Source organism: Barbus barbus, assembly GCF_936440315.1.
Source record: "Barbus barbus genome assembly, chromosome: 50".
NCBI classification, from domain to species: Eukaryota; Metazoa; Chordata; class Actinopteri; order Cypriniformes; family Cyprinidae; genus Barbus; species Barbus barbus.
The window spans coordinates 3460177-3487676 of NC_136728.1; the positions used below are offsets into that span (position 1 = coordinate 3460177).

Here is a 27500-nt window from a genome sequence, read left to right on the forward strand (position 1 = left end):
TGTAAGCAAGTGAGTGAGTAAATAAATAAATAAATAAAGCAAAGATCTCTGAAAGGCCTTGTCCAAAACTTAATTAATCTGATCATTCATATTACCAAAGTTTTTTTAAAGCAGGCCTGTAAGGCCTTACTCTTAAAAAAAAATGGTGTAGAAACAATTTTCAGTCAGAAATTGGTTGTAAATTTCACAAATAATTGGCAAGTAACGTTGAATTAAACAGGAAATTTTGAAAGTACAAAGATTGAAACAGTACTTTCTTGTAAAGCCTACTCCAATTCTAAACTTTGACAAAGAGAAATGTAGCAGAATGTTCATGCTGCTCTTTTCTCTAAATCAGTGGCTGTCAAGCTCCAAAAAAGCACTTAATCCATATGATTTATGTACTATATTATAGATTTGTGTGAGGAAAAGACTGACATTTACATCATTATTTGCTGAAATTAATTTTTTTGGAGCTTGGGAGCTTCAGCGTTTGCTTTCATTGCATGTAAAAGAGCAGCGTGACCATTCTACAAAACATCGTTTGAAATAATAAATCCCACTGGTCTGTAGGTGAGGTTCATGCTGGACTGAACATAGCAAGCTGTTTTCATTATTTTAAATCTCACCCACAAACTTCGCAAAACTAGATTTACTTACTAAACAGAATATAAATGTGTCTCCTACAAACAGCGTCGGAGTGCGCACTACTTCTAAAGGAATGTATTATCTAGTCATAAACTTCTCTCGCAGTCAGCTACTGGATTTCATAAAACTAACATTGACTTTATAACGGCTCTTAATAAATATTGACCTACATTTTAATCACATGCTAATCTCGAGCGCTGGAGAGGTGACAGTTTATGGATGGCCGTGGATCATAAATTTTCCAGGTCGCATCTCTCTATCGAGTGTATCTGTTCCTCCGAGAGCCGTACGATTGATCATATTCATTAAAGATATCTACACACTTTGGCATTTCACAGCCCACTAAGCCTGTGCAAGTTTAAGAATAAGATGTAATTATTCTCCTGCAGCCAATATTCATTTCAGTGGAATAATAAACTACTTGCATTAAAAGATTATTGTGCGTGTTTTAAACAGGCTACAGTATGTGTGTATATCAAAACATTTTTCATGTGAGATTTTAATAACAGAACAATTAATTACATTGAATTGCATTAAAAAGTTTGAAAAGCCCCGCCATCGACAATTTTATGGCATAAGCACATTTTGTGTTCAATGCATTTTCCCCTCTACTTCCTGTTCGTTTTGCATAAATAGGTTACTGAAATTGTTTCCGAAACACTAAAATCATATTCTTTTTATATTTTTAGCAGCATATTCACCAATAAGTGCTTCTCTAGCCAGCTGTCTCAAAGCTCTCCTGCGCTATTAAAATCGTGTTTCACCACAACCCAGGCGTTTCCAGAAACCTGCATCTATGCCACCGCTGAGCATTGTTTAAAGCCATGGGGTATTGTGGAATAGAATGAGGTCGACCAATCTTTTCAAAACTAATTATAATGTTTAAAAACCTAAACACCAGAAGCAATATTGGGCCAATAAAACGGAATTAAAAGCTCATTTCTGCGGGGTAATTGCACCACGCAGTGCTGATATTAAACACCTGGCATGTGGTATACAGCTCTCCAGCCTGTCTGAGCTTTTCACAGATGTGCCGCACATCCTGGAGCGGGAACCGGACGTGTCCGAATCCAAGCGAACAGGTCAGAGAACAGGCATGCAGCGGCAGACGATCAGCTGCAATGATGGCTTTGTTACAGGACATGATGTCATACTGCCTCTCTTCCCCTATTTAAACAGGCAGAGGGAGCGGGAGAGTGATACAGATTGAGTGTGTCGTTGTAAATGGGGGTAGATTAAGCGGATATATTGTGAGTGTTCAGGGAAAGGCTTTTGGTTACAGCCAGGGCTGTACATACAGGAAGTGATGCAGACATATACTGGGGGTCAATGGGAGATCCGTTTACCTCTGAAAGTCACCTTTTATCTTGCATCACTACACTGGCCTGTCCTGGACAGGACCATATAATGCTTATCAGCGTATCAGTAACTCTGAAGTTCTTTAGATTACGGTTTGTAGTTTGTAATTTCCGGGTGTATTTGCGTTCTTGCTCCTTAGATGGTACGCACCACAACCAGACAGTTATTTCAAGCTAGACACAGAGAGGAAAGCAGATATAAAGATCTTAATATCGTGGTATTTTGATATATAATATTGTTATAACATCCAGAAGTTGAATGAATTGTAGTACTAAGGTAAATGTAGAGAAAAGGTTTGTATCATGGTACGTGTCCAAATTAAATGACTGTTATCATGTTTAAAAAGATGCTTTTTTGGTAGTTGTATGTTGCTGTGAAATATAACTATGATTCATGCTAGATTTGTGTAAACAAGGTGAGTTGGTGTGTATACATTTTGGTTTCCAGTATCAAGGCCGGCCTTTGAAAAACGGCGCACTCGCTGGCATGCTGAAAGAAAAAACATTGATTAACTATCAAATTATTCCAATACAATGATCAATAAGGCTCCATTGAAGAAACGAGAAAAACATCCACTCATGAATCTTCCAGTGCCTCAGACACAAAGGCCTTCTTGGCAGGACATGCATGGTTGTAGAAGCGGTTGAGATCATTTTTGCAGGTTTTTGCACAGCGTCTCTCTGGGATTTGGGAAAAGAAAGCTTGGATTACACAAGTTTTTTTACTTTCAAGGGGTCTTCTTGATCCCTGACTTGTAGGATAATATATTTTTGGGATTGATCTCTGTTTTAGCCTAACTAGTCTCGCATAGCTAGACCTTCAGACTGATGGCTGAAGGTCTGGAATCCATGGCAGCTTTTACTGGCCAAGGCCCGCCCATGAGGCCGTTTGAAGGACATTTTAAACAACCAATCACAGTTTGTTTCGTTCATCGTCATGTTTCGGGGCGTGGAAATGTCGCCACAACAACAGACCGGTCTGTTAAAATCTCGGACATATTTTATGCTGCAAACTTTTAATATTTCACATACGTTTGAAAATCCAGCATTTAGTTGATTCTGATAAGCGCACGTCGTCACAATTGTAAACACGATGGCTTTCTTCTTTCGTGAGGGGGTTTGGCGTCACGGCATCTTTGTTTCTATGTGGAACGTTAAAGAACGCGACACACGTCTCCAGGAAATCCTGTATAATTCAACCAATCCGGTGACGACTTCGAGACTCCTGAAGTGTTTCCACTTTTGTGTGCCATATGCATCAGACGTTTAGCCAGCGGTCTGTGGGCGTGACGTCTGAGGCTGAGACTATAGCCTGACTACCTTTTTAAATACTGCTGACCAGGGGTGTGTTTCCCAAAAACAACTATGGTTGCAAGTTCCATCATTATAGAGTTCCATCCAATAGAGTTCAATGGAACTAACGACCATAGTTAGATAACGATGCTTTTGGGAAACGCACCCCTGATCTGAACACTCTTGATCAACTATTATCTAGATTCCCAACCAATGACTAGTTCCCAAATAGCTTAACCCTGTAGTCTAGTTGCATATTTGGCTAATAAGCTCTTGCGAATTTGGATAACAACTAGTATTTCCAAGACATCATTGGGGCCAAACTCGGCACAACTCTGGAGGCAAAGCTGTTGTTTTTATTATATGCGAATCTATGCCTTGAGGAGAGCAATATCACCAGCGTCTGTCTAGACCCAGCTGAGCATTTGCTCCTCCTGCTGGGGAGGCAGAAAAGGGTCATAAAACCCAAATGATGGCCACCCAGACTTCCCCGAAGGTAGAGAGACTTGAGCAGAGGATGCAAGCCAACACGGAGCCAACAGTTTTCCAGAAGACCTCGAGGCGGAAAGCTCAGATGCCCTGTCACCTGTGGCACACTGTCAACATCATTTAGTGCATGTTATTATTGGGTATTGGGTGCATTTAAGACACATTTAGAAATCTTTTGTGCCCTTTTTGTAGGTCAGACGATTGTCAATCTTGGCCAAGTTGCTCTGTGTGGCCTACGATGAAGAGTTGAGATTCTCCCAAAGCTTGCTATTGTCACCTCTATAGGTCACAGATAGTTGAGAGGTTGGTAAAAGATGAAAATCAATGCAAAGATGTACTGCAGATCTACTGCTTCTAGTAGATCTGCGGATAGATACTCTGATCAGACTTCTTCCTTACGGTAGGGATAAGTCGGCTCCTTTATCTGTTTGAAATGTGCTTCAGTGCTAGGCACATAATATCAAACATAATATCAGACATTGTGGATGTGTCCTACAAGAATCCCTCTAGTTCCAGTGCCCCCTGGATAAGACCTTGTGGAGCAGTACCCTTGTTGAGACTGGAAACTGGAAGCTTTCCTATCTATGTTCAGCCATTTGCAAACAATACAGTATGTGACACCTGGCTGGCCCAGAAACACTACATCTGTGTTCCCACTTTATCTCCTGCTATCCAGGATCGGGGCGGTCCCACCGGTTTCCACACATACACAAATGGTTTAGTGCCACTTCAGGTTTACATGCCTCACATCATTAGCTATCCTCCCTCAATCTCAGACAAATAACAACCAGTCTCTCCTCTACCCCCCCCCCCCCCCAACTCTCTTTCTCTCCCTCCATCAGGGGCCCATTCATTACATGGTGACACTTTTACTGCCTCTACCTCTCCCAGACCTCTCTACCTCTCTGGAGAGAACAGATAGAACAAGAAAGAGAGCACAAACATGGAAGAGACTGAGTGGAACCAGAAATAGAGTGCCGCCCCACCTCCAATCCCACACACGCTTAACTCAAATACAGAAGGAAGAGCTTGTTTGTTTATGAGTGCCATAGTTTCAGTCTTATCCCTTGGATGTACAAGGAACACCTTGTCCATCTTTCGGTATCGTACTCCAATCCACGTGTGTAATTTTGGCATTGCGTCATGGTCTCCTTAAACAGTGTGTGTGTGGGAGCAAACACAGATAGGCCACCTGCACTGAGAAGGGTATGCAGTCTACATGTACATTACGCAACCCTGTTTGTGCAGGAGAGTATGTACTCTGAGCATTACACAACCGGTTCTTCATATCACATGCTGGGTTGCACATTTCTCACATGTTGGGAACATATCATGCTTATATTTTGCACATATTTTGACACACTAAACTAGATCTGTATGGCATTTATGTTGAAATGCCATCTAATTTTTTTGGTGTGGAAATGTGTTAGAGTTGCTTTTATCCTCGTCTGCTAGTCCAGGTTATTGATTCCATTGGCCGCACAAGCGTGCAAGGGTGGGACAGGACTCCTTTATGATTGGTTTCTTGATGTGTCAATTGTTCTGTTGGAGCGAGTAATGCGTGTGACAGGCTGTTTGTTTATGGAGTTGTTCCGGGTCATGGTCAAAGCCTCGCTAAACACACAGGCGAGGAAGGGTTCAGCTCATGTCACTCCTGGGAAACTCGCTCACCCCTGACGCACAAGGAGACTTTCTTTGAGATTTTTAAATCTCAAGAGAAGTGCTCTTCACTGGGCTTGGAATATAAAAGGCTCTTTCTAATTTAGTTATCCCAATGTGCACATTTGTTCACCACTTACAATAGTAAATCTAAGTAGTCTATAAAACATTTTGTACTGTATGCTGAGCATGCATCATTTGCTAGTAGTAATGTCTATGAACACATTTTTTAACCAGTTCTTTTCAATGATTTTGTTGAATAAATTCTCAATGCATGTGCAACTCACTCACTCACTTGCAAGGTAGTAGCTGTGAGGTCAGTTTGACAGCATAACTCGATATTTTACGCAGTCAATCTAATGTGATATTAAAATATATTTATTATTATTTGTAACTTTAAAAAAAATATCATGAATGGATTTATGAATTAATTAATAAAATGAAAGACAGGTTAATCACTTTTTTAAGTTAAAATGAATAATCTTAAACCGATCCAATAAATGAATCAAAATCAATAAATTAATTTCTCAGCACTATTCGTTAACACTAGTTTTATGGCCTAGAAATAATTTAAAATATATATATATATATATATTAGTTATTGAAACTAATTATCTGAATTAGAGTTTGTATGTTAGAGGCTACCTTCAGTGAAGGCAGCTAAAGTATTTCATCTTACCAGCCATATACAATGAATACGTTATATCGTATTTAAATTTTTAAATTAATCTCTTTTTCTCTTTCTTTACAGACAGTGTAACACTGGAATGCTTCTGGCTTAGGGTGACCCACGGCTCTAAGACTGCCACAAAGCACAACCTCTCCAAAATCCACCCCTGATGAAGACAATGATGAGGAGGAGGAAGATGATGGAGGATTGAGAGAAATCAGAAACCCTTTATCAACCTGAGTGCCATTCCTCAGCCTTACCCACAATCCCCATCTACTGACTCTACCCTGATTTTACAGTCAGATGTCTCGCCAACAATGAAAAACAAATTAGGAAAGCCTTGAAACATCCCTGCATGCTTGATGATGCAGTCCAGACAATAAAAGGAACTCAAAATGGAACTTCCACCAGATATTTCCAGACCACATGGATTCAAAGTCTTTCTGTCTCTCTGCCACTGACGGCCCTCCGGTTCTCGTACCAGATGCTGTTTTATTGTACTTCACATTAGCCCAGTATTTTATAAAAGGTGGTTGGGAGGCTCTAGCCAGACGGGGTAAAGAAAGACAACTGCATTCAAATTCTTTCAGAACAGCATCTTGTGTATATTGTGTACAGGATATGAATACAGGCTTATTCTTAGCAATGTGAAGACACCATGTTTGTAAATAGTTCACAAATTGTACATTTCCTGCATTATGTCTTTGTAGGTTACGCCGTTACAACATTTATTCAACATTTTTATCTGTACAGACGTAAAGGTTGACATTGATCTCAGAGTATTTGTATTCCGTAAACATCCATTTAAACCATATAGACCCCCTCTAAAGACAACTCAAATGATATTGCTTGTTAAGGAGACATTTATAGAGTGATCTAGACCTAGTTAAACCCTAATGCTGGATTGAGTGACTATGCCTTAGAGAACAAGAGAAACACAATTGAATTGCATCTCTCGCTGTCTCTCTCTGCATCTCTTTATCAGCTGTAGAAGTCCCAGCCCGTGTGGTTCTAGTTTCCGATTCCCAGATAACTTCCAAGCTTGATTGCCAACGTCCTTGTACAGTTTAGAATTGCATCTTCTCATCTTTTTTGCCCCCTTCAAACAATGATTATCTTATGCCTGAATCCTCTACGTAGCCGTGATGTTCATGTAGGTGACAGGAGGGGTCAGAGCACCTGAAGGGGGGTGGATCTCTCCTGGATGAGCCTCTCACTCAGTTCCCAGAGGCTGAGGGCGGCCGTGGGGTCCTGGGCCTGCAGAGAGGGCAAGCAGCGGAAGCAGTTGTTGAAGTACATCCCTCCGATACCCTCCAGCTCTGGAGCCACGGCGCAGTAGACTGTAGTGGCCGCTCCCTGTTGCTGTGGAAACAAAAATTTAAATATCAGAATAAACTGAAGCAATGTGAGCAAAAACAAATACTGTTGTTGTATGGAGCCTGAAGAACTGGGTGACACTCTTCAAAGGGTCGGGGCAATACCAAAGACACTTCTAACCATCTGAGGCTTGCTTTCCGCCCCAAAACTGATCGTGAGATGGTGGGGTGCTTCACAGACTGTCAAAAGACACCATGGGATAGACTGTGAACTTGTTCAAATGGAATTCCTGTTGTACTTGTACATCGGACATATGGCTGTCAACAATCTGCATGCTGTCATATAGGTACCTGCCAAATACTAGTCTAGGAACCACCCAGATGAGCTGGTTTATGGTGGAAGTGTTCAATTCTGGCAAGTTCTATAAAAGCTTTTAAGGTGGACTCAAACCTCATGCTGTCTGAATGCTGTATCTTCTCTAGGGTTCAACAGTTAGCAGAAAAAAACAAGCGACAACAATAGCAATGACATGCACTTGCCGTTATCTCCTCTATAAGTAGGAAAAACAGGATATAATATCTCAGAAACTGGAACTGAGAAGCACTCAATTGGCAGGTTTATTGCATATCTCTTGTACGCCTGCCAAGAATCACAGACAATGATCAACACACACACAAAAACAGTATAGTTGTAGATACTGTACATAGCAGAAAGGAAGTGCTTTGGGGAAGTCTTGTAAAGACGACTGTGGGGCAGCCTGCCAAAACTGTCCATTCATCTCATGTCAAAGGGATTTCTGGATGTCACCGAGTCAATGGGGACTTTCTGTCATTGCTGGAGAAGGCATCTACATGTACACACACACATACTCAAATTTAAATCCTAAACAAGGGATCCAGCACAAAGATATCCAATGAAAAGGTACCCAAGTTGGAGATGTACAGTATAAACCAAAACCCAGTATCCTCTGTAACGCATGCATAAACGGTCAGGACCCATGAAAATCTCTGAAGGGCCGTTCACACTGACAGCGATTTGCAGCAACATAGCAACCGGAAGTAATTTGTTTTAATGAGAGTTGTCGATTTGACACGACAAAGCCGACCATTGGCGAGTTCAAATTAGGTGACCACCAATGCAGATACACAGATACAACTACTCCAGTTGCTATTACGACTTTGGCAAACTCCAGCGTCTTAATCGTTTTCAGTGTGAACCCCTTTTAAGACAGGAAGCAGTTACTGGAATTACTATTTTTAAGATGTAAAGATGAAGTCAAAGTGTAATTTTGGCACCAAACTAGCAGCTACAAGTGAAATTGCGGAAAACAGTCCTCCATTCTTCCATTGTTCGAAAAATAATTAGTCTTCAATATCACACCATTGAGTCAACAGTTGAGATGTTGTCCCCCTCAAACAAACATTTGAGGAAAAAATCATCTGTCATACAACTAGTTTAAGATTATAGTGTTATCAGTATTCAGCCACGGTTCAAAGGTCAGCCTAGCAATCCAACCCCCTCACGTTAATGAAGTTCTCATGAAACGTCAAAACCAATACGCAACACATAAGCCCCCCGGTCATGCCTCTTTTAGTGTTTATTTCGTTCATGCCCTCGGGTTTGATTGTTTACACAAAAACAAATGACTCCACATCTTACAGATGCTCTGCACTTTTCTGCATGGCCGATCAGCAGCTAATTGTCGGGGATGGTTGGCTACCCCGGGGTTTTAACTGTCTTGGGGAAAGAGGGATGAGGATTCAGAGGAAAAGAAAAACATGTCAGACAGAATTAGAGTTGACATGCAGTTCAAATGTTTCCAGACTTGTCTTTTATGTCCCTCCTCTCACAGAAGAAACCATCCTGCACTACTTCACACACAACTCCTGCAGGAAGTTAACTTCTGTGAGATGCACATGAAATAGATGGCCGCTTTATCTTCAAATAGTGCAGGAGCGTCTCAGATCTGAAAAAAGCATAGGGCAACGTTAAGGAGATCGTCTGGCAGACGTTTACAGGGATGTGCACCAATGGCCAACTCTTTAAACAGACGCAAATACGCACGCGTTGCAACAGTACAAAGACTTTGGCTCATTTAAGGAGCCAAATCAACAGCTGTAGCTCAAGCTGGCAAAGACTGTGACAGAACGCTTGTTAGACACACGCACACACAAACTCGCAGGAAGAAAGCCAAGGCTGTAGTCAGAAATTCAGCGAGCGAACTTCACGCGCTCATCCCCATTTAACTCCAGTTTGTGTGTTTATTCTGTATCTGTGTGTGTCGGACTGAGCGTCTTTTGAAGTACACAGATGCTGCATGTTGCTTTGGTTAGCGCGGCAATAAACATGACATGAAAAGGATGGATCTTTCTGGAGTCTTACCTGCTTTTGCAGTGATAAGTTAATACATATTTGAAGCTGGGAATATGAAAGGACGGAAAATGTCACTCAACCCCTCTAGCCAACCCAACGCAGTGAGTCAATATGCAAAGATGCACTTTATGGATTCACTGCTCTTGTAATTACATTTAATGTTGTCATATGCACAAAAAAAGTGTTCAAAGCTGTGTGAAATTATTTCCCTGGTTATTAAGGTGAGGTTTTAATAGGAGAATCTGCTAGACTTGAGCAAATTGCTTTCGATGACCTCATTAGGAATAACAAATGTGCTCTGAAACCTAAACCCAGAATAAAGGTTTAGAAACCATATAAATGGTCTGCAAGTATTGATTTTCATAATGTCCCAATATTTTACAGCTTTACGGTCACATACGTGGTTTAAGTGTGTATGCTAACGCTAGGCTCCACGTTTTTATTTTAGCAGGAGCTTAAACCAGCCTGAGGTGGTTCAGCTCATCTTGAACACCTGACCAGGCTGGTGTTCATCTGGTTTAACTGGTTGACCATCTGCTCTTCTGGCCTGACCAGCTGAGAAGTACCCAAAACCAGAGAATCAGATTAGCCCGACGACCAAAAACCAGCTTGGTATCTAACAAACCACTTCAGGCTAGTTCAAAAAGTGTTTTTCAGCAGATTCTTACATGTTCTTCATGTGTCCTTCTTGTCACCTCACCTTGATTAGAATACAGTGCCCACCAGCTCAAAGTTAACGCTAATACACTCCTCACAAGCACACATGCTCCATTGCAGCCGCCACTTGGTGCTGCTAATGCCTTCTGTAATGACGCACTGTGAAGACTAGCGTGACTGAGATTACCAGCGCTAATGGATGTGGAGTGTGATTTCAGCGCTGGCTAGTGTGCTGCTGTCCCTTAGCCAAACAATGGGCTGAAATTAATCCGAACCCTCTTCCAAATGCGCTTTAGCCCATTTCCAAAGCCTGCCTAGTCTTCCTAGTGGATGTGAGATGCAGGGAGAACACATGGTTAAATCCCAGCAGCCCCATATTAGAGCTGCGCCAACTGAATGGGGCTAACGCAGAACTAGCAGTTAGCTTATGCGACTTTATTACAGTAATCGCCATCTGAATTACAGTTTAACTCTGATAGGCTCGCCGTACCGTTGACTTGATTGTTCAGTTGGGGTTAAGAACATGTGCTTTATTAGAACTTTGAACATTGAATGCATTCCCATCAAGCTTTCTCAGATGCATCCTCACTAAATATAGATCTGCGATTGATCCATTGAGGCTCTAGACTGGAACACCATTTCCTTTATCCGTTAACAGCGGGACAATAATAGCGTTTCTAACCATGAGCCTCCTGCTTTGGTGTATTTAGCTGAGGGAGATGGTGAGATTGAATTGTCAGACTGAATAAGAGAACATGGATCTTATTGCCGTTATGCTGAACCTCCTGGCACTTGACCCTGATGGCCCTTTTGAGCAGATAAGCTTTATGATAAAACGCATTAACATGCTGGACCAGGTACTGCTCGCATTTATCAAGAGCTCAGCCCAGAAAACAGAGATAGCAAGAGAGCTACAGATCAGTTAAAGCAGTGGTTATCAACTGGTTTCGCTTCAGGACCCAAGATTTATCATTGGACATTAAGTGACGTCCCAACACACGATTACAACTGTCTGTCGTACAAAAGTCTTTTATGTTGCAATGTTTTATTTGTGGCTTCCCAAAGATGAGGATTAGGTATGTTGTTATCTGCCTAATTTTGCTAGCTTTTACCAAGAAAACCACAAATTTGATTGGACAAACGGCACTTTGACGGCAGCAATTTTGACTTCAACATCGTTTTTCCTTTCTGTTCACAATTTGAACAAAAAATGGGTTGAGAGCCACCAGTTGAGGAACCACTGAGTTAAACAAATCGACAAAATCGTTTGATCATTTTTGCAGCAATACTAAAAACCAAACCAAAGCAAATAAAACAAAGCGCAACACTCAAACACGTCCTCTTTCAAATAAAATAAAGGCTGAAAATGGACATAAGATACTTCCATTCACTCCGAAGTCATGCAATAAGTCCATTTGTCACTTTTACGTGCGTAAATAACTAATGTCTTCCCGTATCAAATGCAATTTTAAATATGAAACCTCATGCATACAGATCCAAATAAGTCGTTTTGTTTAGCAATAAATAATTGAGATGATAACACCATGCCCTAACCAGGTGGAATACGATAAAGCAACATACTTGGTTTCTACTTCTGCGATTTGTTTGTGCTAGGTAGTCCCGCCCATCGTGAAATCTCATTGGTCTAAAATCCTGCTCTGCATAATTGTGTATTTACCATCAAATATGCTCGTAGTGTCTGGTTAGCGTGCTTCTTTTTGGTTAAGTGCTATACAGGTGTTTAATATTTCCAGAAAGGAAATTACCTACAATTTCACGCCTTCTATTTGTTAAACCTAGGAATAGCGCCCCCATCATGCACACCTGGTAAAATCTGACTGTATCTAGTGTACAAATTGTGATTTAATTCCTCTTTTACAATCAGTATTAAAGTCCTGTGCTGGCTGAGAGTTTACAGTTGGCAGACATAGTTTTTTCGCTGTTAACTAGTACCCCCGTGAACAGACGTGATCCTTTTTCCATGTAGTTTCTCCAACACAATGTAGAGTATCTGTCATATAGAGCATCACGTTATAATCAGCAGAGAAAATCACTTGAAAATGCAAGTGATGATCTTAATGGGTAAGAGTAATATCCCTTTGTTTCTAGAAAGGTTGTGTTGAATTTTCTGTCATTGCTGCATGTAATAGGTTAAGAAAAATGGTGTAAATTTTCCCGCCATTGGTCTCATGTTGTCGTGAGAGATCTGTCCACCTCCGCTGTCGGTTCCTCTGTGTTGTACATACATCTGTAAATATCAAACAGCTATGCATGCTGACACTCTAGCAATCGTTTCAGGTACTTTTATAATCAAAAACGCATATGGCATGTGCTAAAAAAAGAAGAAAAAAAAAGAAAAAAAAAAAGTGAATTGAGAAAAAGTAACATCATAAAACGATTGGTGAAATAAACATGATCGCATAAACCGATGTGAAAATAGTGATTTTTTTTAAATATTTTATTTTACTTTGTTTTTGGTATAAGCAATTATATCTTTGGCTGTCATTCCCAGTGTCTTTCCCATGTTTCTTGTTATCCTTCAGACATTTTTGTAAGAGGGTTGAGGCAAACACGATAGCAACATGATATTGGGGAGGGAAGATGATCAATGTTAATTGTCTGGATTTTGAACCATGGCCCTACGTTTCAAAACCAAACTTCATATGCTCACAGCATAATTATGTGTATTTTATTGGTATTTTGTTCTGTTTGTGTTAGTCTATTACAAAGTGTATCCTGGTTTTCTGACTGTAACAGCCAAACAAAAGGCAAATGTCTTTTATTTCAGCACTTTTTTTGTACATATCATGTATCTTGCTATATTCTATTATATGGCCATGCAGTGATTCCCAAGAGTATTGCGATTAGTTTTGCCTCAGCCCTGTGCAACGACCTGTACATTTATAACCAAACTAGAGACTATTCTATGAAGGAGATCATGGATCCAATGGAGGAAGAGGGACTGTTTTTTAGGAATGTTTATTTTCAATTCACAATGACCATGATAGCTGGAGGTGTCTGATTTTTAATCTGTGCTAAAGATATTTTAAATTTAATAAATAATCATTGTAACAAGATGTTCAGTGGTTTGGTTCTTTGCCATGATGTGTTTCGTAAATCGCTATATGTACGTCAACTCTGGTCCAACTCTCCAGTTGAGTCAACCTCGTCATTGTGCCATGTAATTATTTCCCATATTACCCACAGTTCAGCACTCTAAAACTGACAATAGACTTACAACAATCACCTGGACATCTGCCAGGGATGAGTAACCCCCCCGTCTGGAAGTTCTAATGAATTGCTGCAACCTATCTGGCACTTCCCATAAATAGTGTACTGATTAGTGTCCCGTTACTTTTTTTTTAAACTGTTTAGCTTTTTCAAACACATACCATGTCACCCAAGAAGTGACATTAATAGGACCCTTGGCAGGTACATAATTTATTTCCATTTTCACAATATTTTCATAAACTGTAGTGTTGACGGCATTCTTCAAGCTCAACCAATCAATCCTGTTATCACGTTAATGTAAGAAAAATATCAAACTTTTTTTTTTCTCTTTAATTTATGGGTGAAATGTGTTTATCAGTTACAACAAACCAACATTTTGTCGCAAACTGACCAGCCCATATTTATAGCCAACCATGTTTCCAACTATGTTACCCATTTTGGTATAAAGTGCATGTTGTATATTTATACATGCTTATATATTTATATTTAAAAAGTGTGTAACTTTTAATGTTAATAAATTGACTAATTCTTTTTATGTAGAAGTAGACAAAAAAATAATTAAATCATGCAAAATATTCTTTTACTGTGTGTAGACATCCAAATTCTTATAATCCTCTTATACAAAACAAATAAAAACAAACCTAACCATAAAATATATAGTTTGACCTCCAGAAGAGAAAACGCCCTTCACTGAACTTTTGCTAAAATAATAATATTAATAATAATAATAATCCCCTCATAACTATATATCATTATTAATATAAAAGAAACAAAAATAAATAACATTTTGCTATTGAAGAAGGCTTTTATCGGAAACATCTGTGACTTTTTTTATTCCTCTATTATGAATTGTATTTAAAAAAAAAAGAAAAGTGCAGACCATATTTATATTGTTATTTTTATCTTGTTCTTGACACCTAGTCGCTTTTTTTTTTTACAGTTTCACAGATCTTGTTTGTCCAGTATGAACCTCCCCAATCCAAACCCCCAAAAGTCACATCTCTATCACAAAAGAGCGTGAAAAACCAATCCAGACAACATTTACGCCTCTTTTTCTTTCACCTCTCTCTCCATCTGTTTTTCTGTCTTTCCCTCGTTTTTGTTTACCTTAGCATTCAGTGGTGGTGCTCTCAGCGAGCCGACAGCTCATCTGAGCGTGCTCCGGCCAGCTGTGAGGGGGACACTGGATAAAGAGTAAACAGCCGCGATGGCCATTCTTTCTGCCCAATGAACCGCCAGAGAGAGGATTTACACCACAAAACACACTTCACAAACTCTGAACACACACACACCTCCACGGACCGTGGCCCGAAAAACAGAGGAATAATGGTCCTTTCAGCGCGCAGGGGCTGGGATTGAACCATCTCCTCTTCCGAGGAGAACCGCGATAATGTACACAGTCATAGAGCAAACAGATGAAGCAGGCAGACAAACAATATGGTGCATCTACACTGAAACTGTGAATAGCCTGAAAATGAACAGGAACTGAAGGTCAAGGCACAGGAAAAAAAGTAGCTGGAGGAAAGAATAAACTCAATCATAGCCAAAACAAAGGATTAACCATTTGAAAGAGGCAAAAAGCTTCACATTTTAAATGGAAATCACAAGTAATTCAAAATATGTATTAACACAGTACCTATTTTTACATATGTAGTGTATAATGTGCATATACGTATATGCACGAGTGTATAAGCTACTTCAGACTCAAACTTTCGTCTCCTACGTATATGAGCACCAGAGCTCAACACACCTGCGTCACAGCTCATAACAGAGCACGGTTTCAACTATTTTAATGCTAAAAGGTGAACAACAAAAACACCTAAACTGGACAGAGACATTTCAGTCTCACTGTTGTCCTCTAACCAATGAGAATCTTTCTCTTCACCTCCAGAAGGGAAGGATGTAAAGGATGATCAATGTGCGTGCAGGACTGCCGGTGAATGAGGCTTGATGATTACACTTTCGTATTCTTTTGTCAGGGCCATAAGGTAGCAGGACCTTGCCCCACCACATGCATTAAATCCTATTAAAATCGCCTTCATTATAGCGGAGGCCTGTGTGTAATGGAATGGGGAAAGGCGCCCTCCGTCTCCCCCGAGTCTCGTTCTACTGATGGTGGAGCCCATTCCCACAAACCCATTCTCACTCTCTCAAGGGTGAGTAATAACATTCATGTTGGCGAGGTGTGCAGAGAGAGCGACCCATGTAGATTTCCACGGCCTTAGGACAACCAGCTCTTGCTATTTTATTATATTTCAGCTCTTTATTGTTTAAAATCTTAAAGCCTTCCCTAGACCACATGCTCAGAAAAAAAGACAGCACAAAATCATTTATAAATATTGATTTACTTGATTTCTTTTTTTTTTTTACGTGGAACACTTGTTTAACATGGAATTAAAATAAATAGGGACCACAGCTGTCAGGTTAGACTTTCAGTAAAAACGGCTTAAATTTCAGATTTTTCTGCACCGAACTATGGAGTACTGCTATGGTGCTTTTTCTGTTTTTGTACCAACACAAGCCCATCCACTTTTATTGTACTTAAAAGAGCAACGTGAACATTTTTCAAAACTTCTCCTTTTCTGATTTACAGTAGAAAGTAAGCCATATGGCTTTGGGATGACATGAGGGTGTCTAAAGGATCACATTTTTTGTTATCCATTTAATAAATGCCCGTTATTTGTGATTAAAAAGTACATTCTGAAGTCTAATTTCTGCAAAATGATATCACGTTGCTTCTCAAAGTGCATTTTCAGTTTGATCTGAAATAGATGAATCTGACAGGAGTTGATGTATGCATCACGGCAAATGTCTGGTGAGTGGTGGTAAAAGGTTAATGCTCACGTTTGAAAATCATGTAGCACTTACATGAAACCCTACCCTAATCCCAACCAACAGTGTTAACATAAGCAAGTGTTGCTTTTGTTAACACATTTGCTGAAACATCCATGCCATTTTAGCCTGCTTCTCAGAGCCGTTGTTTAATCATGAACAGTGTTTCATGGGACTCATTTACCTGAATGCAGTGCTGAAAAAAAGGCTATTTATGTGATGCAAAAGTCAAGTTTATTAAATTTAAATATTCTTCTTTCAATTAGCACAGTTTTTTTGGAAACTGATTGATTGTAGGCCTCATTGATCTGAGCTTACACTTCAATTTTTGAGTGAATTTTGCCAAAATTTTCTACAAATAATGCTTTTTTCACTCTAAGGTGCATAAGCTCAGATTAATGATCCCTATGACCAATCAGTTCCAAAATGAAATACAAAACCTGCACAAAATAAAAAGAATCCAATTACTCATAATACCATAAGAGCTTTACAAGCAATTTCTAAAAGGCCGGTCATTTTGGACTAGGAAAAAAACAACTTCAAAATACATAGCTACTTCTGAATATCTGCCAATGCAGAAAGATGATTTTTGCACACATAACGGTGTAGTTATGACATCCACAAGCAGGGGCAAACTAGACCACACTAACCAGACATACCTCAACCCTTTGGTGTGGACAGATAAATTACTCGTCTCTAGATACGAGGGTCTTCAGTTAAATTCTACATTTCAGGTCCGACAGTCTCTATATGACACCAGAGACGCCTCCCGACCGCTAAAAGCGAGGTCGACGCAGGAAAAAAGGGAGCCTAGCGCTCAGACAAGAGTTCACAGCGGTGTAAGTAATGGCCAATCGCTGTGAAAGAGCCTCAGAATAAAGTGCCGGCGGTCGTCCACTCAAAGCAAACACAAGAAAGCGAGAAAAGTGAAATCGGACACAGTCTGACAAATAGAGCATGTCGGGAAATAAACCCAGCTGAAGTGGTAATCATTCAGCAGTCTATCCTGGCTCTCTCCAGGAGAACATCGCCCCGGTGCAGAGCGCGCTTTCCGATGAGATGGAGCGCATGTCAGCCATCACACTCCAGCCCGAGATGAAGGGAGGGGGCCGGAACGGGACGGGATGGGATGGGAGGGGAGGGGAGAATGAGCGTGGGGGTATTAGGACACGGAGCACCCAGGGGGAAAACGATTGGACTCGGAAGGACTTGTGCAGCCACTGTGAAACTATCTCGTTTTTATCTTTCGGAAGGACTTCCGAGGTGATCCGAAGAACGTAATTATTTTCAGCTAATAAAAGCAACATATGCTAAGACAATAAAAGTCCTTATTGGACATCTATTCATTAAAACGGGGGCTGTAAAAAGAGGGGAACTTTTGCATGCGGACGGGATTTAAAATGAATCGGGAAATCAGCTTAAAGCCGGGCGTTCGGCTGCGCTCTGAAATGAGCTGAATAAAACATAAGAGGGGTGTGGGTTTATTGGGCGTACTCGCCGCTCTCAAAGATCTTTGAAGGAGGAAGAAATTGGCAGCTATTTAACCCTGCTCATTCATTTCCGCAGAAGGTAATGACTGCGGGTCACCGGAATAAAGAAAGTGGGGAAAAAAAAGAGTCCGGTCTGGTTGTGACTGCAGGTCTTTGGGGTTTGATAAAGGAGCTTAAAAGTCTCTCATCCTCTGCACCTGTGTCCACTTCAAAAAGCCGCACTCATTCTCTCTCCTTCACTTAGACGTCATTATATTCTTTCCAAAAGAATATGTTAAAGTATGGCTGAAGGCACGATTTGATGATATTTGATAGTGCGGTATCTGAAAGTGGCTTAATAATGGGCCGGTGACTGCGGCACACAAATGTCCCCACATATTTCACCCCAAATCTAAGAAGAAAAACTACTCTAAGAAATGATCGTTTTCATCTATACGCCTGCTTTTATTAGTGAGGAATGAATCAGTTCATTGCAATGGACCATTCAAAAATTATTTACCTATTCATTTCTCAAAAGGTGTATAAATAATAATAAAAATAAATAATAAATAAAAATAATAGCGTGATATGTTATTTATTTTATTAATGTACATACATTATATATATATGAATTTTCAGCATCATTACTACAGTAATAATTCTAATTTGGTGATTTGCTTTTCAAGAAACATTTTTATTATTATTATTATCATTATCAATATTTTAAACAATTTAAAAAACACATTTTTGTTACTTGAAATAAAATAAACTGAACAGATTTTTTTTATTTCAGTTAGTTGCCAAGACATTTTGTATTTACTTTATCTCTGATATATAAAATTATAACTAAAATAACTAATAAAAATGAATGAAAATGACAAAAAGTTAATTAAAATACTGTATATTTAAAAAAAAATATATGTGATATCTCAGTGATACTAAAGTAACACTAGCACTGCTTAATATGTTGAAAATAAAAATAGATGTTTAAATAGAATTATAAATCTCTTTACTTTTACATTTGATCAATTTAATGAGCCCTTGCTGAATTTTTTTTTTATTCAGGAGAACATGAGAAATTTTCCTCACACATGCAAATCAAAACAAGTACACACTGGCTGTGTTCAGCATAGCACACTACCACACTACTCTTAGTGTATACTGCAGTATATACTATTACACTACACACACTTCATTTGCCAAAATACAGTATACACCACAGCACACTTTGTGAGTTACTGTATCCCACGATGCATGTTTATTAAACTGCATTTCTTGACTGATTATTTACTCGCACAGCCAAGGGACTTTAATTTAATTAAAATACCCACATTTAGTTCTATTATAACAGGTCACTTTTAAGAGGATTAAAGGTCACAATTTATTTTAAGGTCCAGTTCTCACTTTTAACAAACCATTAACTCCAACATTTGCCTCAATAAACTTCTAATAGTTAGTAAGGTAGTTGTTAAGTTTATGTATTGGGTAGGATTAAGGATGTAGAATATTGTCATGCAGAATATGTGCTTTATAAGTACTAATAACAGCCAATATGTTAATAACAGGCATGTTAATAAGCAACTAGTCAATAGTGAGAATTGGTCCCTATACTGAAGTGTTGCCGGATTAAAAGTGCTCATAATGTCACTGTGACAACAATGTTATGTAATGTTTAAGTTTATCTCTGCATAATGCATGGTTTCCTTGCTATTTTAAGCAGTCGGTAGCAGTGTGGAGTGTATAGTGCGCAGTAAGCAGCATGCTAGTGCTCCATCCTGCACACTGTAAGGCCCAGCGCTGGAGTTAGTGTGTGATCAGTGCACCTGATTGCTGTGTAATGGAGGCGTTGGGACGCTAGCGAGCAGCTCAGAGGCCCAGTCTAGCTAAGCTCAGCTCAACTAAGTCAAGCCCAGCAGAACACAGGTGGATTAATAAGGCCAAAGACAGGTGCTCTCTCCTCCAGAGCGCACACCTCTCTAATTGGTCTCATAAGACCCCCTGTGCTCAGAGACCGTGCTGCTGTCCTGAAGAATTCCTTCACACACACACACACACACACACACACACACACACACACACACACACACACACACAGGTGTTAGAGAGACGACTAACACTCACAGTCTCTCATTAGCAGGGTTGAGGAGTGTCTACCTTAATAAAGTCATTATCACACCTGTGACTCCAAGCTGAGAGACAGACAACTTGAAAAAACACACACACACACACACACACACACACACACACACACACACACACACCCCTGAACAAAACGACTCAGAATAGACCTTTAAATGAAACTGTTATTGTAAAGCATTTGAAACAGATTGACTCATATCTAACATAATGAAACAATTTGCAAACAGTTATATATGTATAATATACATATATATATATATATATATATATATATATATACACACACACATAAATATATACAGTAAATAAATAAATAAATTCAACAATGGTCTTACAAATTACATATACAGAAAGTTTGTTTTGTGAATGAGGCTGTTTTTAATATAAATTTACATATTTTTTTGGAAAATGTGTTTTATTTTGTTGTTTTGTTTTGGGTTTCCTTGGGCACATTTTGTGATAGAAACAGTGAAAGAAAAGAGAGGAAATGTAATCAGGTCACAATTGAGCCCACATTTCCTATATAAGCACAATATCTGGTGCATGTGCAGCAACCACTGGCCCACAGTTCTGACAAAATTATTTAATTACAGATGAAATAAAGTTAATAAATAATAATAAAAAAGTTAAGGAGCATTCCTCCAGCACATTTTTAAGAGATTATCAATCTATTTTAAGAGTTTTGTTAAATAAATAAAACAAGACTAAAAAAAAAACAAAACAAACAAAAAAAATATATTCATTATGTTTGCGTTTTAGCAAACCTGTTAGGGACTGCCGGGTGGCCATCATATACTGTCTTTTCAGATTGTTACAAAAAAGCTATTTTTGTTCAGTTTTCAATGTATTTTTATTGCAAAAAGATGCACTGTTTCTTTCCAAAATATAACCATCAATCTCAAAATCACACCAGTGGCCGTGCTAAACAAAACTTTCATTAATATGAATGACTTTTTTCAGCTTTTGACTTGAAGGTAACAAACTAGCGCCGCAGCAGAGCGTGGAATAGTGGAGTTAATGAACTGAGCAAACAGATTATTTTCCAATAGCGAGAGAGAAGTGTTGACACAATACAGTACAAACCCGCTGCAGAAAGAGACGGTTCAGCGCGATTGTCCCACCACAATAAGATCATCTCTTCCTGACAATGGTTAGAGAGGCCTACTGAGACATATATTATGCATTCCTGGTATTGCGTGCTGGTTAGATGCTTTGTACTGATGATACAATTACACGGGAATTCGAAAGAAAATAAAGCAAACAGCTACCAAAATAGTATCAAAAATGAAAGTAATGAAGCTTCCTGTGCGCCAAACAATAACGGGAAAAGTTTGCGCTCTTTTCTATCAAAAGGAACGTTTATCCGTGAGCGTTTTGATTACGCTCTCATCACTTGGCTTTTCCTTGTCTGCTCTCCCGAATCTTGTCTAGTTTTGTGGGTCCGTGGAGGTCGTTGGTGGGACTTGATCTTAAATAAAAAAGTATTGCTGCACCATTAAGCGCGGATAGTAATGATATTAATTTGCCAAGACTGTGTCATTTTCACAGGAGAGCAACTAGCAGAAAACATTATGAAAATGTCGGAGAGGACTGGTAATTGAGTTGATTAGTGTGACCTTGGTTGGGAAGGTAATAGAGGGGCGAGTGAACGAAGCGTGCGGGCTAGAGTTATGACCCTCTCTCTCTCTCTTTCTCTGTGTTATCTCTCCTTTAGCTCCGTGAGGAGCAGGGTTCGCTATTTGTTGAGGGTGACTGGGAGCGGCGGGCACTCGCTCTGACAGAGTAATACGGCGTGACTAGCCGAGCTTGTCGTGCTACTTAGCGCTTTTTCCCGGAGAGTAATGAGGGTGCGAAAAGAGGGGCTCTGTGCTTGTTGTAAAGGCCTGGGCCAAGCCTAGCGCTGGGATTAGCCAATTCAGAGCCAAAAATGAAAAAAAAAAAACGCTTTGCATTTAGAGTAGATTGCAGAGAGCTTGGCTACGGACAGCAGAGAGAGCGAATCCATAAAAAATACAAGACCAAAGGAAAAGTGTCTAAATGATTTAGCTATGTGTCTATATGACAGCATCCTGTTTGTTTCAGTTTATAGCATCATATTTGTGGACAAACCAGACTCACAGACATTTATGATATTAAAATACACCAATACAAAAGAGCACATTACTATTTTTCTTGGCCTTTTCATCTCGCACCCACACAAAACCAGAATCACTGCACAAAACGTTGCTGTTTGCACCATTGCAGTATCGGCCCAGAGTAGCTGCTGCTGCTGCACAGAAAAGTGGTTCACTTCTGTTTTATGACTTTTATGGGGTAATGAAACTAATGAGCTGATGCCCAACCCCCTCCATTTCCTCCACGCTGACTGTGTGTGTCTGTCAGGAGCAGCTCTGAGTCCAAACGGCAGCCATCAAACCCATACAAACCGTAGAGTTAAACGCTGAAGTTTCAAAGTCAATTCTCAATCCTTTATAAGCATGTAACATCCCTAAAATATTACTATATTTTAATAATTATATTATATACTTTATATAATATTATATTGTATAATTTTTAAATATTAACATAATTTTTTAATTATTATAAGCAAAGGGTGTTCTTCATTAACATGATAAAATATCTCATGTATAGCACAGAGTGGAATATTGCTTTTATAAAGAGTCAAATCCATCCATTTTATAGCGTTTCATCATCATGTAATCATTTTACATGCACTTTCATGACATGACTAAAACGATTCAACAATAACAATAGGTCGATAATAGCCAAAAACCGAATCGATACACAAAACTATGCGAGCAAGACGCAGCCCACCTAAATATGCTAGGTAAATCACACCCTTCATGATACTCATGGCGTGATGGACACATGGATCAAAACATAAGTAAATGAGCCGTAGACTTATTCCCAACCCTCATTGAGTCACATCAGCAGATTGGCCTTGTGCCAATTACGGACCAGGAATTGCTGGATATTAGAAAGTGACACATATTTATCAAAACCGGATGGGCAAAGGAGTTTGTGCTGGTTTATACAGTAATATATTTACAGGAGCTGGTAGGAATGTATCGACTGATATTCCTGGTGGCTAACAGATTCATACTGACATTTATTCATTTGGAAGATACTTTAATTTAAAAAGACAACTAAGAATAAAAAGTAGAAATAATTAATTCAAACAAAACATTACAAACATAATAAATTTTGGGGGCACCAAAACAAGCATAACAGATGATGATATATAATTTACAGATGTACACGTACATGTTCAGATTTAAGTGTATGAGACATAATTTCACCATTAACAATAATTAAAAAATATAATAATAATTAAAATAAATAAATAGTAAAAATGTGCTTACAAAATGTTTTACTGACCATGAAAGTGTTATAAATAATAATAAATGAATAACAAAAATGGAACATTTCTAGAACATTTACACTGACTATAGGAATGTAATAAACAAACAAACAAATAAATCCTTTCAAAATGCACTGTAGTCTCTTAGTCAATGAAGTAATGAAAATAATATTTTTATTTTTTTTGATAGAATATCCTGACACAATGGTACTACTTATACTGCTATTTACCAAATAAATAATTTAATGGACATGAACAATTTTGAAATTTTTGAAACAACATTGAAATTATTATATCACGTGACTTGGTAAGTTGGTTGCTTGGGATAACGGTCAAATGAGCACTATAGCCCTCATTATAAAAATTATTTGACTGCAGAATGACACGACTGACGAACCAGAATCAGTATTCCACAGAGCCGTGTAATAAATACATATACGTAGAGGTGTGAAAGTATCTGAGACACAATTATTTACAGAAAAACCCAAATTACTGGCTACAAAGCCAAACACATGGCCAATACATACATACACATGTGTGTGAAGCGGCGACAGGGGCCAGACAGTGTTTTGTCCTTATCAGCTCCTGCCTGCCCATTGACCCAGCAGCTGACAGACCTGACCACAGCACACACACACACACACAGAGCACACACACACACACGCAAACACCCGCCGTGCCGCATACATTACTGCTGACACTCCACATTTAATTATGCTGCTGTCAGCCGCAGCCCCTCTCCTCAAATTCATTTTAATAAACTTTCTCTATGGCTCCGTTTCTTCTAACCACTCTCTCTCTCACACATCCTCCCTCTCTCTCTCTCTTTCTCTCTCGCTCTCTCAAGGTTAGTGCTCATGGAGTCACCTTCAGTGTCGGCCCCTAGGGCTATCACACACACACACACACACACACACACACACACAGTCTCCATCCTTCTCTCTCGCAAACACACTTGCGTGTAAAATTATCAGATAGTCTGATAATAATTGACAAACAACCAGGCCATTCACATTTTTTATAAAACACAATTTTATAATTCAACGTCCCCACATTTTCTGGCCATTTTCTAGTTGTTCATGATCACTGGATTTAAATAAACAGTCAATTAGTCAATGAACTAATGAAATGTACATGCATACTAATCAGAATAACTACACTTGCATTTGTTTCTGAAGACATTTTTAAGTGTAATTCACACTTTGTGTCACAGTGATGTAAACCCACTGGTGAATGTAAATTGGAACAGTATCTGGGGCTTTAAGACACTGCTCATGTTCACAGCTATATACATGCATAAGCTGTAAACTTGAATATGCCACAAGCATAATTACATAATTATTAAACAAATTTTATCATACATTTGCACCGTTGGTTGAGAATGAAAAACCTTTACAAATTGAAGCATTTATAAATGAGGTAAACAACAAATTAAAGTATTAAAGTTCAATTCATCAGTTTCATTCATTCGATATCCAGTGGCTCATAGTGCAGTGTGTTGAGAGGTTTTTGTGAACTGCTTCTAATGATTGAGATTAGTCTATTACAGCTGTGACCTTTCTCTGCCTGTAGACCCTCTAATAGCAAAAAGGGCCTCACCCTAAAACAGACATTAAGAGCAGCAGAGGAAATGTATTCTTTCATTAAAAACATCTTGCATTATTAATTCTGCTTAATATATTCAGCATGCAACCTTTGCCATCTCTGCCGTCTGTGTGTCGTGGGACAAGGAGAGATTAAAGAATGACGGAATATAATTGGACGGATGACATAAATAGAGAGATTAAATCTCAGAGGAAGAGCGTATTAATTAATTAACAGTGATATATATATATATATATATATATATACATATACACACACACACATTTTAAAATGAATAAAAAAGGTAATGAATGAAACATGAATAAAAAAATTAAATTCTGTGAAAATAGACTGCCTCTAAAAGTAGATTTTAATGTGAACTTTCAAACATCGTTCAAACAAGTGTCTGCATCTAATGTATTAGTACGAAATCTAATTGATCTTGGTAACAGCATAGTACTTTGAGATACTGTGGCGTAATGAATAGTCATATCCACATTGCACAGCATTTTGTTTTTCAATTATATATATATTACTAGAGAAACTCATGTCTGAAATCATTCATTCCCCTTCTCCTTTCATAGTAAGAAAGACGGGACTAAAAAGTGTCATTCTGCCAACTCAGCAAACTATGAACTCCAGACTGTAGAGGACTTTTAGGTCGAAGTCTCTGTCCAGTCTTAATGTGAATGTAAATAGCGGTTTGGCGTGACGGATTTCAGACCTGTTCTCCAGTGTGCCCCTTTCATCCTGATACAGACGGCATGTCCCAATGGATTCCGCACCTCTTTTATCCTTTCATATCAAAGCACATCATCTCTCCTTTCATACCACACTCAATAACCATCAGTGCTCCACTAATGAACAGGTGGTTTGTACCTTAAAAATAACAAATAGTGAATAAAAGTGCCATCAGACTCCTACCAACAAATTGGACAAGACCTGTGGATTTAAAATAGTCTGCACGAACATGACGCACAAGAGGTGGTTTGGAATATAACGAGTATATCTGGGTTTCATCAACCCAGTTTCATCCTGCCCTGAAGGGTAATTCATTTACACTGGAGAGATCACCTAAGCTCTTGTGGGTCACTGTGCCTGAGAACTTTGGAGTGAAGAGACAATGAAGCCAAGGTCTGATTTTGAGTCAAGTTATTGGATTGACTAACTACAGCAATTTAGTGATGAACAGGACCAAGGCTACATTTCATTCAACAAGGGAAATCATGGCAATTGAAGTCAGACTTCCAACTTTGAAAGTATCTTAATTCTCAATTTTCCAAGCTGGCATTCCAGAGCCACCATTTCTATGTTGGTAACAGTGATTTGTTTTCACGCAGGACTTTGAGTGCGGGTGCACAAGGGAAGATATTGATACACAGGAAGCGGGAGAATGAAATGACTCACAGAACACCTGCAAAATAATAACATTTAAAAACTAAATAAAAGTTTGAACAGTTTACTGGCACAGTGTTGAGTATTCTAAATATATTATTTATGTAGCCAACAATTGTAGTCAACAATACAGGTAAGCACTTTCCAATGCAACAAGATGAGGTCTGAAGAGTTGTGTGAGGGGGGAATTGAAAAAAAAAGTAGCCTATGGTACCAGATAGAACAGAGACAAAATCTTATGGGAGGGAGACTGAAAATCCACATAGACTACCTGCAAGCTTTTATGATGGGAGCGAGACAAAATGTAACACTTTTTTTGCAGGAGCAGAACAGAATTATGCGGGAGCAGGAAAGACATTTGTAGGATTGGGACACAATCTTGCGGGAGAGACACAGAATCTTGTGGGAATGGGACAGAATCTGGCAGGAGTGGGACAGACTCTTTTTGGAGAGGGACATATTCTTTCAGGAGTGGGATAGAATCTTGTGGTAGCAGAACAGAATCATGCAGGAGTGGGACAGAATCTTGCGGGAGCAGAACAGAATCTTGCAGGAGTGGGACAGAATCTTGCGGGAGCAGAACAGAATCTTGCAGGAGTGGGACAGAATCTTGCGGGAGCAGAACAGAATCTTGCAGGAGTGGGACAGAATCTTGCGGGAGCAGAACAGAATTATGTGGGAGCAGGAAAGACATTTGTAGGATTGGGACACAATCTTGCGGGAGAGACACAGAATCTTGTGGGAATGGGACAGAATCTGGCAGGAGTGGGACAGACTCTTTTTGGAGAGGGACATATTCTTTCAGGAGTGGGACAGAATCTTGTGGTAGCAGAACAGAATCATGCAGGAGTGGGACAGAATCTTGCGGGAGCAGAACAGAATCTTGCAGGAGTGGGACAGAATCTTGCGGGAGCAGAACAGAATCTTGCAGGAGTGGGACAGAATCTTTCAGGAGATAGTCTAGTGGGAGTGTGACAGAATTTGTGGGACTGGGACTAAAAAAAATCATCCCACACAGACCTTTACATGGAATGGCACCAGCACCC

The 27500-nt window shown here is 39.2% G+C and overlaps 2 protein-coding genes across 2 annotated transcripts in view; one reads left to right on the forward strand and one right to left on the reverse strand.

The window, feature by feature from the left end:
- mafb (MAF bZIP transcription factor b) overlaps window positions 1-6690 on the forward strand; it is an 80079-nt gene extending 73389 nt beyond the window's left edge. Inside the window, exon 3 of the mRNA XM_079414113.1 lies at window positions 6178-6690. The gene's annotated coding sequence lies outside the window, so the exon portion shown is untranslated. The remainder of the gene's footprint in view (window positions 1-6177) is intronic.
- The window catches only part of wwox (WW domain containing oxidoreductase), a 217259-nt gene continuing 196434 nt past the window's right edge, over window positions 6676-27500 (reverse strand). Inside the window, exon 9 of the mRNA XM_079414110.1 lies at window positions 6676-7458. Coding sequence (XP_079270236.1) covers window positions 7267-7458 — 192 coding nt within the window. The 3' untranslated portion in view covers window positions 6676-7266. The remainder of the gene's footprint in view (window positions 7459-27500) is intronic.